We start from the raw sequence: 16,496 nt of genomic DNA on the forward strand, positions 1-16,496 counted from the left end.
GTGAATTAGAATAAAAGTTTATAGCAACACCAATTGGTTTAATATAATCTTTGGTAAAAAATTATAGTGACATTATTTACAACATTTGATTTGATATTAAAAAATTATTGCTAATAGCTACAAAAGAAAACAAAAACGAAACAATCCCCTGATAAAAATTAACAAAAATTAAAAACAAAATGCGTATTGACAGCCTATTTACATGTCTTTACAACAAAAGCATATTTATAAAGGCACTTTAAATAAATGGAACAAACATAGACACTATAACGCTTCGGAAATAAACTATAAACAAAGAAATACTAAAAAATAAAAAGGACCAACAAGTGTAATACTAATAAACATAAGAATGGATAATATTCAGTCTTCTAAATTGATAATATTGTCACTGTTCAATGTATAAAGTCGCTCAAAGTATAATCGTTTAGCATAATTTATTTGTTGTGACACCGACTTGGCTAAATCAGCTGACTTACAACGAACGCGAGGTTTCTTCACTGGATCAGGATTAACTAAAGCTGCGCTTGTTCCAGCTACGTGCATCACGATTTCTATGTAATATCTGGGTTCGGTACCCTCATTCTCGACGATAACCTCGCAAGACTCTAAATCGCTGTAAAAATAATACTCCTACATTTTTTACGAAATTAGGAAAAACGAAGAAAAACACTTGCCTCAAGTTACAGTCGATGACAGGAGTGAGGTCAGGTGCATGTGTACTGGCTACAATTCGCAATTTCAAGTTAGACACAATGCAGTGCAGATCTTCAGACGCGCTGCCAAGAATTGCATACGCTACTAACTGTTCTTTGTAGTTTCTAAAAATGATGGAAGCAGAAATTTTCAATGTCGAAACTGTTCTTAGTGGAGCTGGACTGCTTGTACTTACTTATCATTGACAATGTATAGGTAAAGTTGACCCTGACTTTGTTTGGAACTGTAGCGTGGTAGCAGACTGCCAGGTCCACAAACACACCTCGGAAGTCTGATCCTTTCGGGAATGGACTTGCTACAATACATTATTATCGAGAAATGTTTTCATAATATTTGAGTCATTACCTCCTGCTTGAATCTCTTACGGCTCTAGCGGTTTCCGACGCGAAGTCTAAGACTCCTACCACTGGCTTAGTGACAGCTCCTACTAGTCCCTTCCCTATTCCCGAAATCACCCCCGGTATTCCATCATTAGAAGCGCCTTCGTACACTTGTTTGAATAAACCAGTGGCGCCTCCTAAAATTCCAAAACCCAAACCTTTGAATCCTGCGACGATGTGATCCCTGCTGCGACCGCTTTCCACTTGTCTGATTTTTTGTCGCACTTCTTCGTGGTGGTCGTCGAGAACTGCACGACCCAGACCGTCCGAAATCGATTCGGTCACTTTTACGGCACTGTTGGAAATTCCGTGAGTCACGTTTTTGACCAACGCTCCCACGTTCCCTTCGAACAATAGACCGGAGAAGCCTTCGGAAACGTCGTTGACAAAACCGAGCGGGTTGCCCAAGAAGTCGACAGAAACCAAGATTATACCGGCTTGCCACATCAGCTCCTAACAGTTTCCGAACTAATAAATTTCTAATTTGTTGTCACTCGAACTTACGTCTTTGAAATGTTTGATGATGGAGTTGATCAAAAATTGACTGGTTTCGAAGAGGTGTCTGCGGTCGAAGGCTTGCAAGTCAACTGCTGCATCCTCGAATTTAATCAGTGTCAAACCCAGTTTTCTCTTGATTTTTTGCAAGTGAGGCGGCAGTTTGGTCGCTGTTTTAACACTCAGTCTTATCTGATCCAAAATCAATTGGATCACTCCGAAGTAGTAACGTTTGGAATGCGCCGCGGACACTTCGAGAAGTAACCGCTGAACTTCGTAATCGTTTTCGTCTTTGTTGATTAGTTCTTCTTCGCGCGAGTGATACCCGATGAAATCGAACAATTTCAAAAGCAACTTTTCCTCGAGAATGATCGTGATTTTCTTCAAACGTAAAATTAAATACTGCAAACGAAAAATTAGACGCGACTGTCAAAACCACGACTTATCAAACTACCTTAAAAATATCAGCGTTCGTGTTCAGTTTCTCTTGAAGTTCCGCTGTGAAATCAATGGCTGGCAATTTGTGATTCATTTCGTCGTTATTTCGGGAACTCGGGGGTGTTACATAAAGAACTACGGGAACTGGGGTTTCAAACAACTAAGATGCAAATTGAATTACTTCGATTAAGTTGTTAGAAAAAAATAATTCGACGTACCTGATTATCGATCTGTACATCACCCACACTAATACAAAATTGTTTTGATACAGGTGTAATCACGGTTTCACCCACTATATTGGAAAACAATGCGTACAGCAATTCTTCTGGTGTTTTACAACAAACTAAACTGATGCCGAGTCCTTCCAGATTTATCGTTACTTGCAATTCTCTTTGATCTGCTTTGTTGTCGTTTTCATCGACTGTGAGATTTGGTCTTTGTTGCATTGATATACTGCTCCATTCTCGTTCGTCAGGAGTGGCATAAATTCGCGCTTCTTTTACGTCTTTTATGCTTAAAACTCGAGTAGGGCCGTCCATCGTTACGCTAACTGATAATAAACCTGAACCGGGCCTGAGTCTTTGGCGACTTATGGCTTGTTCTATTGGTATGCCTGTATCTGTCAATTTGTGACATATTGGCTGAGGGAATCCCAAGACGGCTGAGTTCCCTGAAAAAATATTAAACATTTCAAGCCACCTGCGTACAACTTTAAATTACAAAGTGCAAATATAACTTTTATTAACTGCATTATGATCTTCCCACAATTCAAAGACCAAAAGTGTTCATTTCTTTACTTTTTGTTGTTGAAGAAGACGTGCTGTTGTGTTTCTCATTAATGAGCTAGTCAGTTTGTAAACATGCAAAAAGGAATTCAAACGATCAAACAAAACCGGCAAATGAAATGAGAACATAAAATGAACAAACAAAAATGGTAGTACATACACTGTTGCCAGCTGCCCGCATTTTTACTTCCTACAAAAGAATGTAACGAGAAATGATAAAATGATGACGCTTCACGTTGTGACCTTTCCTTACCTTGTCTCAACCCGAAAAATCCGTCCTGAGCCTGGACGCACATGTTGCAATGGACACAACACAGTCGTCCTTCTTCGGTGAACCTCCACGTTTGTGTGGACCTTCTGCGGGGATCGACCCTGCGCAACACCAATCTCGAATAAGTATTGGGTTGCGGTGCGGTATTCTCTATATCGAGGACCAAAATGTTATTCGATTTGGTCTGTTGATGCGGATAAGATGGCGGACTGCTGCCCTCGTGTTGCAGTCTACCTTCAGGTGTCATGCGCCAAAGCTGAGACCGCAAACCGTGTCGTTTGCGACTGAGAATAACCTGATTGGTTTTGACGACGTCTAAAACCAACTCCTGACTTTCCACATCGAGGGGATCCATAACATCTGCGCCACTAAAATATTTCATTCAATACTTAACAAAACATGATGACTCGAACGATTTACTTTTTGAAAGTGCCTGTAAAAGCGATGTAGATGAAATTTTCATATGTGAGCCCCGCAGCTTTCCCTAATTTGTTCAAGTCGTACGTTTCTGAGATTCCTCCAGGAACTGTTACCGTCAAAGACTGACGTTCCGTTGGTTGATCCCATGCGTACGGCACACTGGAGTGTGCTCTTGCCGTACTATGCATCAGGTCTTTGCAACTAACTTGAGCAAAAGTTATGGTCACTTCTGAGAAATTATCGACACGAATAGGGGGCGGCAGTGTGTCGGCATCGGTGAAAATAATAAAGAACGTAGCACCTTGCAGCAGCACTTCTAATCTCACAAAGTACACTCTAGCGTTCGGATCTCTTACGTTAACGTGCAAAGAATTGATTTCGTCAATTTTCAGTCCACCCGACCAACAACAATCGGGTATGTCTTGTATCGAAACGCATAACAACTGATCTTTGTCTAGTCGTGGCCAATGAAAGGGAATGTGAGAATTTGGCATTGCTTTCAAACATGCCTTTTGAGACTTCGAGTCGGTCTAAAATGGCAACTTTGTTATACAACGTACGCACAAACACGAAACAAACTTACTAAATTTTTAGCAAAACAACTCTGAGTAAAAATGAGCTTGTAAGAACTTTGATTGTACAATTGATATCGTGGCGAAATTGTTATAATACTGGTCGATCTGTACTTGCCACGGCCTGGACGCACTTCAACACCAACTATGAAGACGGTGTCGGGTTTGCCGTCCCGCATGGTCACGTGCAATTTTTTCACTTGGATGCCTTTCTGTACGTGAAAGTTGGAGCACCACTACCAGAACAAAATATAATTATTTTAATAAAACAATAATAATTCAAAATGATATTTATCACCCTTACTATTACTAAAAATCACGACTTGCTGTATTATAATAACCGGCTTGTTCAAAAGTGTAGTTTGAGTGATCCCCGCAGAGCGCTAGTGTACGGGCGCTTTTTGGGGATATTATACATCTTAAGTTTTTGTCACCGAGAATTTTTCTTGTTCAAATGACATTTTGAATTTGAAGTAAAAAACTGCTTGTTTTTTGCTGCTTTGAAATTAAATTCTTGAATTAATATATAATACAGCAGGTCGTGTTAAAAATATTTTTATAAACACACCTGAGGCGATCCGTCCCTTATGACATGATGACCAACGCGCGCATTAATAGTGGGACTTGCTTCCTGATCTGAGAAACTGAAAAGCAGCGGACTGACCATTCTTGCGATTTCGTGTTCTTCAAATTGTCCAGCGCTTTCATGTGACGTTCCTGCTTGTCTAAAAACTAACGGCAATCCAGTTTTATTGATAATCCAATAAGGCACCGATACTGTAATTTTCAGTTTGGCACCGTTATTCGGCGATACCACCGCTAACAAAAATAATTTTCTCCCTCGTTCATCTTCGAGATTGATTCTACATTTAAAATCTATACTGCAACCGGCGGGAATCACGACTTTACTGGACGTCGTAAAATTTTCCAACGTAACATCTAACTCGACAGTTTCGTCCAAATCAACCTACAAGTCCAATACTTGATTGCAAGCCACACACCTTGGTCTAAACTTACGTTTGTGATTGCAGCATTTGATCCTCCTACAACACAGCCTTTTTCTCCTGACAGCTTGTAGTTTATGTCTATAGGAAGTAGATTACATAATTTGACTGCTGGAAGCAACACTATTCTGTGAGCGGGCTGGCCTAAATGTATGTTTCTTTCAGTAGAGTGTGCTTCCTTTACTAACTGAGCACAGAATCTGTAAAGGTGACCTTTGTGTGAGTGACATATGCGCACTTCATACACCGAATCTATGTAACTGGGCATTTGTATCCAGGACAAAGTAGGAGAACAGTACATATAGTTATAAGAAAAACCAGTAGGTCTCGCTGTTATTAAAGAGTGTGCGTGTACAACAGGCACTGCCAGTTGGCCTCCACTGTCGATATTAAAAGTCTTACTTGCAGCCCACATAGTCACTAAAAAATACATTAATATTCATAGTTAAAAAATAAAACTGTTCGTTACCTGCAGCGTGAGGTAGCTGACTTTCCAACTTCAGATCAACAGAATGTGGCAATTTATTGATAATGACAAGTGCCGAACGCACCGTTATCAACTTCCTCGCTGAACCTTCTAACGATATGTCGAAGACAATACGGGCGGAGGGAACCTCAGCTTGTGACTAAAATTCACTGATAACGTGAACAAATAACAGTAAAAAATCGAGTCGTACCCTATTTTGTATTTGTGCGTGAGTTATTCGAAAATAGATTCCTACTTTATCGACGGTGACAGGCGTTAGAGGCTGCCAACCTTCGACTTTCACCCCCAATTGATGCATTTTCATTTTGTGCGAGTCGTGATGTCTCATTTTTACGCGATTTCGAAATGAGAAAGGTACTGTTTCACCTGGGGCCACTAAAATCCAAGAATCGTTGCTGCTGTAATCTGTTACCGCTTTGAATTTGTTTAGTTCAGTAATCAGTGTGGTGAAATGTAAGGGGGAGCCTGTGTCGTTTTTCAGAGCGAATGGTACAAAAGGCGACCGTGTTCGGTAACCCGCGCTTGTAGTTGCCTCCCTGTGATTCTGATTGCCGCTATAATAATCCTTCGTCCAATTCTCTTTCACTTGTTTGTACAACTCAACTAAAGTCGATGTTATATTGATGTTTATGACTGCCGCAGATTCAGCTCGTATGTTGAAACGGTTGCGTTTCAAGTCTTTGGAGAGTGACTTTTCCCAAGACACTTTACACCTAACAGCAACGTTAGTGACACGGATTTAACACAACATTTTACTTACTTCCATGGTTCGATGACCGGTTCCCATCCAGATAAAACTCTGTTGTAATAATCGCTGGCCAAAACACATTCCAATGTTCCCTGAGGATACACTGGATCATTTATTTCAAATTCTGGCAACAACTGGTACAAATTTAGTTGTGAAAACGACAATTCCAACAAGGGTACATCAGAATCGCCACAGTCATCAATTATACAGATTGAAATACAGTTTGCTTTAACCTTGAAAAAGAAAATGTGTTATACAAATGCTACATCATGATCTGCTCTCGATGTTTAATTAATTTTTAAACAAGAGCAGAAATTAATACAGTATTTAAGAGTAACTTATTAACTGTAAGAGACATACTTCAATAGCTCGAATGTTGAGAGGCGTGGTATTATTTACGCGATTATGGAAAGGCGTGCCATATTGTATTAGCCATAAAGCAGCATCATCCAAATTTTGCCCGCACAACTCCAACGCTTTTAAACAATCTTCAGTTTTAAATCCTAGTGTTGTTAATCTAGCTATTTGATCTACAAACAATTCAGTTAATCACCTACTTTGAAAAATTGTGCATTGTTACTTTTAGTGGCAACACTTTGACTGGCTTCCATCTCTTTGTTTGCAAACATTTGCTTAGGAATGGAATTCAACATTTGCAAGAACATGCACATGTCATGATAGGACAATCGTACTGTCAAGAACTGAAGTTGCGCTTCTAAAATGTTGTCTTTATTTATGTCCATATTTAAAGTGATCGGATCTATGATCGACAAAGCAGTGTCTTCCTCCATTCCTAGTATGCAAGAAAACATTTCGCAGTTATTCAGACTACAGGAGAGTGGTTTTTCTGTGTTTTTTGGTTTGTACGTCACCACTGTAGTGCTCTAGAAACAAACGAATTCAATACGCAATACAGGCGCAGTTCAAAATTGTACCTTCAAGATGACCGCGTTGGAATCCCATTGGGAAGTATCTTCAACAACGACAATTTCCGAATCAGTTATATTCAGTTTCAGTTCATACGGTACGTCGTCATTTTTCTTATTAGCGACAATTTTTTGATGTTCAGGACTACCAGAATTATTTTCAATTTCTTGGAAAATGTATTTTTGAACGGCTTCCCACCAGTCAAAAATCGCCATAAGTCTCATGTTGTTTAAAAGTATAGTATACTTCGAGTGATCTTGTCTTTTCCTGCTGTGAATTTCGGCTTGCACTAAATTGTCTTGTTTTGAACATTTGATTGGTTGTAGAATATTTTGAAAAATGTTGGGACGACTGTCGTTGGGTATGTCATTAAATCGTGTATCCATAACCAAAATTTCTTGAGAAATTAGATCAATATCTTGACTAAAGTTACTGAATGTCTCAACTGTCAGTCTCGACTTGATAAAGTTAATGCAAGTCAAAGGTGCGCTGTTACTGCTGGCTTGCAAACACAAAGTTACATTTTGCAGATCCAATTTTAGGGAGGATAGAGTCCAAACATCCCGAATACTTGGCTACAATACGCAATCAAATATTGATACAATTGTTACGAAAACGTCAACTTACGTCTGCATTAAAAGGTGGTGGGTTTACGGAAGGTAAGACTCTCTCAGTATCTTCACCTAAATTGAACGCCAGAAGCCCTCGTATTAAGCGATACTGAGAAAGATCTAACAGTCCATCTAAAGTGGACAACTGTCCATATATGCTCATGTCAGCCACTAAATACAAATCAAATAAGTCTAAAACACACTCCACAAGTTTACTTACCGTTGTGACAAACATTACTGCTCAAGTTACGTTCAACTTGCAGTTTCAACTGGAATTTCTCCTTTAATAAACTCGGCCCTCTTTTAGTCACTTGTCCAAATCCTAGTTTGAACCCCTCCGTTTTGGAAGAACTGATTTCGTTTTCTTTGACACCCGCGTACAAATCCATGTTGTCCAACTCTATCATCATTACGTCTAGCAAACATTTCCTTGCTGCAACATTTCTCCAGTTTATGTATTCGGGGACACGTGATAAAAAAATTACCGTCACTGATTACCACACTGATGGTATCGGGATCACCAGATAATTTAAACGAATTTGTAACCACGAGTTGTCCAAGATCGACGACCAACAAATCGGGAGATTTCGAGCTGACCGGTAAAAGAATCATGGGCGAACCAGCTTCGAGTACTAAAGACAATTTTAAAGGCTCGTCTCGTATCTGTAATGTGCAGTATGAAATTGTGTCAAGATTGTGCAATTGAACGAACCATTTGTCCGGTAGTCGCTGCTCTAATACTCTTCATGACGGCTTGCAACTGCGTAAAATGGTTAAAGAAAGCTTGAATTTCGGCAACGAATCTTTTAGTGTGCACGTACATAACTGAAGACATTTCTAGCGATAGTTGAGCGTCGTAATTTAGTGATTTATTTTCAGAATCTCTGCAATTACCCAGAATTAATACGATACATTAACTCTTCGTATTAATATACCTAACATATTTAAACTGCAACGCTTGCTTTCCCGCAGTTATAAATCTTTCACGGTACAACTGTCCGTGTAATGTCAGATCTAACAAAGACATCGATCCCAACTTACCCTGTACTTCCTTAAATAACCCACTTGTTTTCACAGAAATATCAACATTTGATATGTTCGCCTTTGCTACTTCTATGTCCGGCCTGACCAAAACCACGCTCAAAGATCTAACCGTGATATTAGTTTCCGTGTTTTCTTTCTTGTTTACTGTGTAGACAACTCTTTAGTCTTGACTGAAGCAGACAAATAACCTGACTCACCATTTTGTGTATCTTCGTTAGCCTGGACATTGACTTTGACTTCGGTCCTCCGAGCAGAACTCGACGGTGAAGCACTAAAAAAGTCAATGACCACAACCCACGATTCAACACTAATCACTAGATCCAAACAATTGAAATCCACAGATGTTGATCTTTGTATCTGTGAAAAATATAACTGTGACGAAAGCGCATCTCGGTGTGTCACCAACTGACCGAATTGTAGGTGGTGCTGAAATTGGGTGTAGCGGGATCCACCAGAAGGGTACTGATCAATACAAGATTCCTCTCGGGCTTTGGTCTACCCTGAGACGGTGACGGTGGCGGCGTACTAGGACAAACGACGTCAACTTTCGCCTGTATTTTGACAGGTCTCATCCCGAACACTCGCGCTGTTTCTAAATGATCCGGAAGTGAGCCGTGAGATGGGCTATTAAAGTGAGGTAAATACGAAACATCTGGACATGACCGCGAAACGCAGACGGAGCTCTGTGGAACGTTGTTTCCGGAAGATGACACCACCATGGCTCTTTGTTTAGTATTTTCAGGTTGCAGAAGATCCTCCATAAAGATCGATCTTAAAGATACTTGAATATTGGTCTCGTACAGATGACACTTCTCGTAGTTAAAAATGAAATCTCTAAAAGATAGGTCGACTAGACCCTGTTCACCGGTCGGGGAGTCCCCTCGCAGTTCGACAGTGAAAATCGGTAACTCGAACAGAACTCTCAAGGACATGCTAGTAGGAGAGACACTTTTCACTCGTCCTGTTTGAACTGAAGGGAAGAGTTTGGCACGGACGTGGGGATCCATGTTCAGAGTGGTGACTCCGGTATCTTCTTCGCTGATGTCCGACAACATTCCTGTAGGTTTAATATTGGCTCTGGAAACACCTTGCACATCTACCTTAACCAGTGGCGAAGTCAGCCACTGTATAGTGTCTAAAAGTTGTTCGTATTGAGTGCGAGTAAGCGACACTTTTAAGTCATTCACGACACTTCCTTTTATCTGCAAGAAAGAGAATAAATACACGGCATTTAGAACAAATAGAATATTACGTAAACATGTTCGTTGAAAGAATGACTGTTGATAGCATCATCATCGTCAAATAAAAGATTTGATTCGCTACTGTGCGTTGTTACTAGATTCTTGTTAATTTCCCTTTGTATTTTTAACTGCAAGACTGTATCGTGGACAATAGGTTTTGCTGAAGATTTGCAACTGTACAAAATCTCAGGTTTGGTTATCCTAAAATACAAACAAAACTTTAATTGGCGCCTCTAATGTGAAATATCTCTACTTGCATAGGTCCAGGAACTCTTCTGTTGCTTGTATCGACCGAAAACAAATTCATATCGCGTATTTCAATGACGTAGTGCTCCACACGAAATTCAGCATATTCGAAGTCGTGACCGTTCGAATCAAACTCGCTGTCATGTTTATTGTTAATACTGATTTTTCCCAAATGTGCTACAAAAACTTTCGGACTGTTACTGGCTTGCGGCACAACCACAACGGGACTGTCTAGTTCTACGTCCAGTCTAAAGTGATCGGTTAAAAGAAAAATTACAAACAAATAAATCCACTCGCCTTAAGTCAATTATTAGATTATCCTCGTCGGCAGGACTGTATGGAGTTTGAGGTATCGTATCCCGAGCTGAAGAAAATCCTGAAGGATCCATCGAACTACTACGCCTTCTTTTTCTAGGCGATGAACACTCAGAGAACGACAAAGCGCTTCCGTAGATGGAGGTCGACAAGCGAGCATTCATGTACAGCGACTGAGCCAAGGCTTCGGCCCTACACAAGTCATTTGTAAAGTTATTTATACAATAAATTCTGAACAAGAGAAAGTAAATGTGAATCCAACATTCTTACCTTGCATGAACCAGCCCCAACGCCATATCCGTCGCAGCAGTTCGAATCGACCGTGCCAGATTTGACAAATATTGCTTGAATTCCGACGCACACGACTGCAACTCCATCACAAACTGTGGTGAATGTGTGTACCACAACGACGCCATCCGTATCGTAACGTCGGCCGCGTCTTTATCGTTGGTCACTTCCAAACTCCTCACAACTTTGAAGCTGAAAGCAGTGCGGTCGTCGTCGTGCGGTGTCGACATCGTGTAAAGCGGATGCATTGTCTCCAACAGCGGGTTCCGTCCGACACTGATGATTCTTTGATGCATTTGGCCCTCAGGCGTCAAGTCCAGAACTTGCAGTCCACCCAACGAACCTTCAACTTCGACGGTACCGCCTGTAGTAAAATGAATTAACGACTCGTTAAGACTACAAGCGTCGAGTGACTTTACCTACTGTCGCTTGTATTTTAGCATCGCTCATTGTGGCCGTACAAATTTTTTTACCGTAAAGCACACCATCTCTGACTACTCCTCTTAAAAGTAGCACGTTCAACCGGTGAAAGTCGAAAGTGAGCTCTGTCGAACCCAACTTCGACGGTTCTTCCAAAAGCGATTCAGATGAACCGGTGGTGTCTCGCACACTCGAAGACACAATCGATGACAAATTTACATTTGCTTGTTTCTGAGATTTTGGAAATACTCGCTGAGTGAAGCCTATCAGCTCTACTAACGTTTCCTGGTTTGCTAAATGAACAAATTGTTATTTCGACGCCTCCAGTCAACAGGTAAACCTTACCAATTATGTCAAGGTTGTTAAACTGTATGTTAGCAATATGTACAGGTTCAGGCCCTGTCATTATGAGTACTTCAATCGATATTAAAGCCTCTGTATCGACAATTATTGGTGCTCTTGGAACACCACTAAAATTTGGTGGAGAAGAGGTTGCCAAACTATTTAAAGCTTGCTTCAGAGCTATTGGTGAAGTGGCACCAGTCCTACCCGTTGTGGGATCTGGACTCGCTGGAGATGTGGGAGACGTTGGTTCACTATCTCTCAAGCTGCCAGACATGGAATCCATTCTAAAATTAAATCAATTGTATTTGTTTCCAAGACTTATGCAACGAAATAACTCCAACACACCCAACATGTTTATGACTGGCTATTAACAGTTCAAAATCAGGGCCAAAGGTCTGTAGTGCATCCACCAACAACAAACTGTGCACCGTCAAAGTAACAGTAATGTCACGTGGTCTCTTAGTAAAGGCTACTCTGACTCCCGCAACTTGAAGCTCAGCCACACAGCGCCCTCTGCTTTGTACTTCCAACGATAACTGGTCCACGGTGAATTGCACCATCAGCAACCTCGACATCTCGACACTGGTGTCTTGACTAAACGAATCGTCGTCGCTTTGTCCGGTGTCTGGTACGATTTCAACAGGATTTTCTGGAGATTTGAACGGCGAGGGAAGACCGGTGATAGTGATAATCTGGGTCAAAGTACGAGCAGCTGCGATTTTACTTTCGTTTAAGTGAGCGATTAATTTTGGCAAATTCGTGTTAATAATTAAACTGGGGTACAAAGGATCCGACGTGTGAATCATTCGCTTTTCTATTTGGAGTGAAATGCTAAAACGATCTAAAACGTGCAAGGTCGAGGAACCTTTGTTGTGCGCGTAACGCCAGTTGTCTTTGACTTTTCCGATGAGAATTTGTAAATCGGTTAGTTCGACGCAATATCGGTCATACAGGCGATGGTGCAACGATCGTTCTGTGAACGAGCCTTTCATGTCTTGCTCTAAGTTTGGCAAAAATTCTAAAGTGTGTTCTTCAGAGTCGCTAGCTTCGCTTTGTGGCGGTGTTGAGCAAGGAGTGAGGAACGTTTCTAGAAAAAAATTCCATCAAGTTCTACACAATTGGTTTTTTTATTTTATTTTTACCGTCATCTTCGCTTTCTTTATTGATAAAATCTGGTTTGGCAACGACTTCTGTCCGTGCAGGATGATTGCTCAATTGAAGTCTTCCAAAATCGATCACAGCCATCGCAGAATTATTATCTGTAAATTGTTCCACGAAAATAATTTGTGGGGCGGATATGTCTAATTCTAATTCCCAAGTAGTTCTAGCCACCTGAAACTCACTCAATCAGTTGATTAAAATCACTACAAACACACCCACATCTCGTCCATCTAGTATTTGTTCCCAGTTTTTGATTAATTCTTTCTTAGTTCGTGATTTCATTGCTTCAATTCTCGATTGGGTAATGTCTCGTTGGTGAGGCAAGCACAGAAATTCGGTTAACCAACGGACAGCGTTGGGCTGATACACTACATCCAAACACTTTGACCGTACACACAACCTGCAACGTTTTTATTAATATTTAATTAAACTCCTCCGAACAAAAATTAAATCGTTACAGATTTATAGTACTAACCTATAGTCACAGCCCGTATTTTTAGGTTTCTTCTCGTACCCCAAATAAAATAAATGTTCGTTTCCTTCCTCCAATCTACTGGCTATACTAGCTCTGGGACTAGGACCCTGTGACCTCCCGAAAGTAGTCCTTTCAAAACCTGGTGGTCCCATCAAAACCGGAAACATTGTATTTAACGTTATTTTGTCTTTTAAATATATAGCACCGAGAGACAGTTCGATTAAGTGTGAAGACGTTCTAGGTCTACTCAGTATGTTGAGAGACAAATTTTTAAATTCTAATTCCAACATGGGAGAACTACAAATATCATATTTAATAAATTTAAATCAAATATAAATTAAAACAAAACCACCTTTCTCCTGTATCTTCACGTGACGCGCACAGAGTTAGACATCCCCGTTTCAAACAAAAATTAAAATGACCAAACACGGCATCCCTTTTTAAAATCGTATTATTTTCGGCGGAGTCGCTAAGAACTTGCAAGATTTCTCCTTCTAACTGTGTCGTTTCTGGCGAGGTTTGTGTTGATTCAGTCGACGGGGATGAGTACCAACCCATCCATTGTGGAAACCACCTCACCAGCATGCTTCTTCCGGCGGAATTGCCGCTTGTGCCGTTTCTATCAGGAATGGGAACAGATCTCATCGCGATTTCACGCAATACTTTTAAATCTTCAAATTCCCGGGCCCACTCGACCTCATCTTTGAGTTTCTTTTCTTCAGCTGTTAAAACAACACTGGGAGTTGCCAAGATCTTCATGTACATTTGAACGTATTTCACGTTCTGGTTCGCTCTTAACAGGCACGACTCTAGAGTGGGTCTCGGGCGACAAATTGCCGGCTGTCCGCCCGGATAAAGACAGCTGATGGCGTAAAACCACCAAGCTCTAGGATCTTCTTTAACTGTACAAGCTGGCTTGTAACGACGATGGCTCCTGAGACGGTCTATATTATCTAAACCTTTAACGCATTTCACTATTTGATCATATTGCCACTAAAAGTTTACGGATAATTTTTGAATTTGTTACAAATTGTTCTATTACATCTACTAGGATTAGTGGAACTTCATCCAGTATCAAATCACAGACTAGTCGTGGAGTATCACTAGATCTAAGAGGCTGCTCACTTCTGTTTCTCTTTACATGAGCCATTGCACTCACTGGTGCCAAAATATAGTGGCGGATTTGCTTGGTCGTTTGATTTGGAGACATGGCAATCTAACAATGAAAATTTGTTATATTTAAAAAAATTATTCTTGGGAGTATTGCACAATTTAATTAATTCATGTGGTTGTAATTAATGCTATTTTCTGTTTAACGGTACAACCTTCTGTATAACAAGATTTTTGTAATGTTGATAATAACGACAAAAAAAGGTTTGAAAATCTTACTTACAGCTAAATCCCCTAAACTAAGTCGTGAGAGTAAGTGATTTGGTTCTACATCTATCCAGTATATGGCAAATTTTTGCATTTCTAATATTTTAAAAGACTCTGATCCCTTAGCCCAATGTGAAAAGCCTGGTGCCCAATTAGCATCACAGCTTTGTGCCGACAGTGATTCCATAGTAACACCGAAAGCAACAGATTTATTTGAAATGCTAACACTATCTTCATATCGAATGTGGACATCTTGAATTTTCAACTAAAAAATGACAACTTCTATAAAATATTTCAAATACATATGCTCTGGACAAACCTGTAAATTTTCTATTATATCTGACACTAAACCTGCCCCAAAATTAAGCCACGATGAATAGCTAGAAGCATAATAGGTGGAACTCGAGTCTCTTGATTCTGTTTCTAAACGCCATCTAGCTTCGATAATATCTAAAGCACTTAGTTTCAGTTCTTGTGCTGACAACTCCTCTGATTCAGCATCCCACTACATAAATAGTTGTTTCCAAATATAAAAAAGCTTCACTGATATATAAACAATTACCTCATCAACTGGTAAAGGGCTTGCTACTAAATATAATTGCTCAATTGCTATTACCCATGGCGCCGATCTTATTTGTCTGACTGGTATTTGCAGTTTGACTTTTCCAATAAATCCCGCTTTGATTTCAATAGGTAGACCCAAATGTCGCAGTGCATCTTTTTTTAATGGTAAGTTCTCGAGCTCTACTTTACCTGGAAAATTTTTCATACTAATTATGCAATTAGTTAAAAAACTGTTAATTACCAGATAATAACGCGATGCTGAGTTGGTCTGTGTTTAAATTCTCGACGTATTTTCCTAGGTAATTATTTAATACCCATGCTGCGAGACCTTCCAACATTTTTGGTAGGTGTTCAAAGATCGTACCAAATTAAAACACATAACAGTACTTTAACCTATGACAAACCGTTATTTTTACTACAGTCAGCACTCAAACGTCTACGCAAGAATTTTTATCAACATTAATCACATTAACACAATTACAAAATAGTCTACTGATTAGGCGAATCATGAAAATTTTATTATTTACACAACAAACCCTCACGTGAATTTGTTATGTAAATTGTGTCATCTTGCGATGCTGTCAGTTGCGACACAATGGGATGCGGGATTTTAATTATCGAATACCTTGTATTTGATGACTAATTTTGGGGGTTTTATTATCGTTTTTGATAAAAATTTCACGTATTTTCAAAATAGAAACTTTTGACAATTTGACAATCATGACCTTGACGGTTATTCCGGGCCGGGATCAAATTGACAGCTCGCAGCGGCGCCAACCGTGGGAACTAATGACCGACAAATTGTTGAATAAATTAAACTCTTAAAATTATCAGCGATCGTAATAATCGTACATGTAAGATAAAAACTCGGAGGATTTAAACTGATTTGTTAAGCGGTTATTTCAGTTTTTTGTATGTTTCTTATTTATACAACACAAGAATGCACCTATTGTTAGTCTTATCACGTCAATCTAACTTAAGGCAGTGTAAATCATTGTCTATTATATCTCTGCTATTATTTTCAAATGAAGTGGATACAACTTCAAACCGCGTATGACACGTCATAATTTTGATTGAACGTAAGCTCAATTATTGCTTGGTTTTGAATGTTTTGAAGTAAGCTCAATTTAGTAGATATGACATGACAGATAAATTGTATTATCATGAG

The 16,496-nt window shown here is 39.8% G+C and overlaps 1 protein-coding gene across 3 annotated transcripts; it reads right to left on the bottom strand.

Moving 5' to 3' along the window:
* Window positions 1-17: 17 nt before the first annotated feature.
* On the bottom strand, window positions 18-16,107 carry Vps13D (vacuolar protein sorting 13D). 3 transcript variants are annotated; one of them, XM_069043219.1, is made up of 43 exons: window positions 15,954-16,107; window positions 15,570-15,721; window positions 15,327-15,517; window positions 15,084-15,269; window positions 14,781-15,029; window positions 14,430-14,603; window positions 13,740-14,380; window positions 13,388-13,684; window positions 13,132-13,312; window positions 12,894-13,083; window positions 12,097-12,838; window positions 11,752-12,035; window positions 11,406-11,699; window positions 10,969-11,350; window positions 10,681-10,890; window positions 10,395-10,631; window positions 10,149-10,338; window positions 9,307-10,098; window positions 9,094-9,253; window positions 8,788-9,040; window positions 8,565-8,736; window positions 8,338-8,515; window positions 8,073-8,285; window positions 7,869-8,023; window positions 7,250-7,816; window positions 6,895-7,198; window positions 6,675-6,844; window positions 6,327-6,547; window positions 5,757-6,279; window positions 5,549-5,705; window positions 5,093-5,499; window positions 4,644-5,042; window positions 4,087-4,311; window positions 3,504-4,033; window positions 3,066-3,451; window positions 2,973-3,002; window positions 2,246-2,697; window positions 2,044-2,187; window positions 1,599-1,991; window positions 1,060-1,547; window positions 890-1,009; window positions 675-818; window positions 18-613 (listed from the first exon to the last, which is right to left on the bottom strand). In XM_069043219.1, exons 2-43 carry the CDS (start codon window positions 15,664-15,666, stop codon window positions 361-363), a joined length of 12,381 nt encoding a protein of 4,126 aa, XP_068899320.1. In that variant the 5' UTR covers window positions 15,667-15,721; window positions 15,954-16,107; the 3' UTR covers window positions 18-360. The 3 variants fall into 3 exon arrangements, with proteins under 3 accessions (XP_068899320.1, XP_068899318.1, XP_068899321.1); XM_069043217.1 differs by having other exon boundaries at window positions 15,570-16,098; XM_069043220.1 differs by lacking the exon at window positions 2,973-3,002 and having other exon boundaries at window positions 15,570-16,097.
* Window positions 16,108-16,496: the final 389 nt, after the last annotated feature.

The sequence above is a fragment of the Tenebrio molitor genome, chromosome 3 (genome assembly GCF_963966145.1).
Source record: "Tenebrio molitor chromosome 3, icTenMoli1.1, whole genome shotgun sequence".
Classification (NCBI taxonomy): Eukaryota; Metazoa; Arthropoda; class Insecta; order Coleoptera; family Tenebrionidae; genus Tenebrio; species Tenebrio molitor.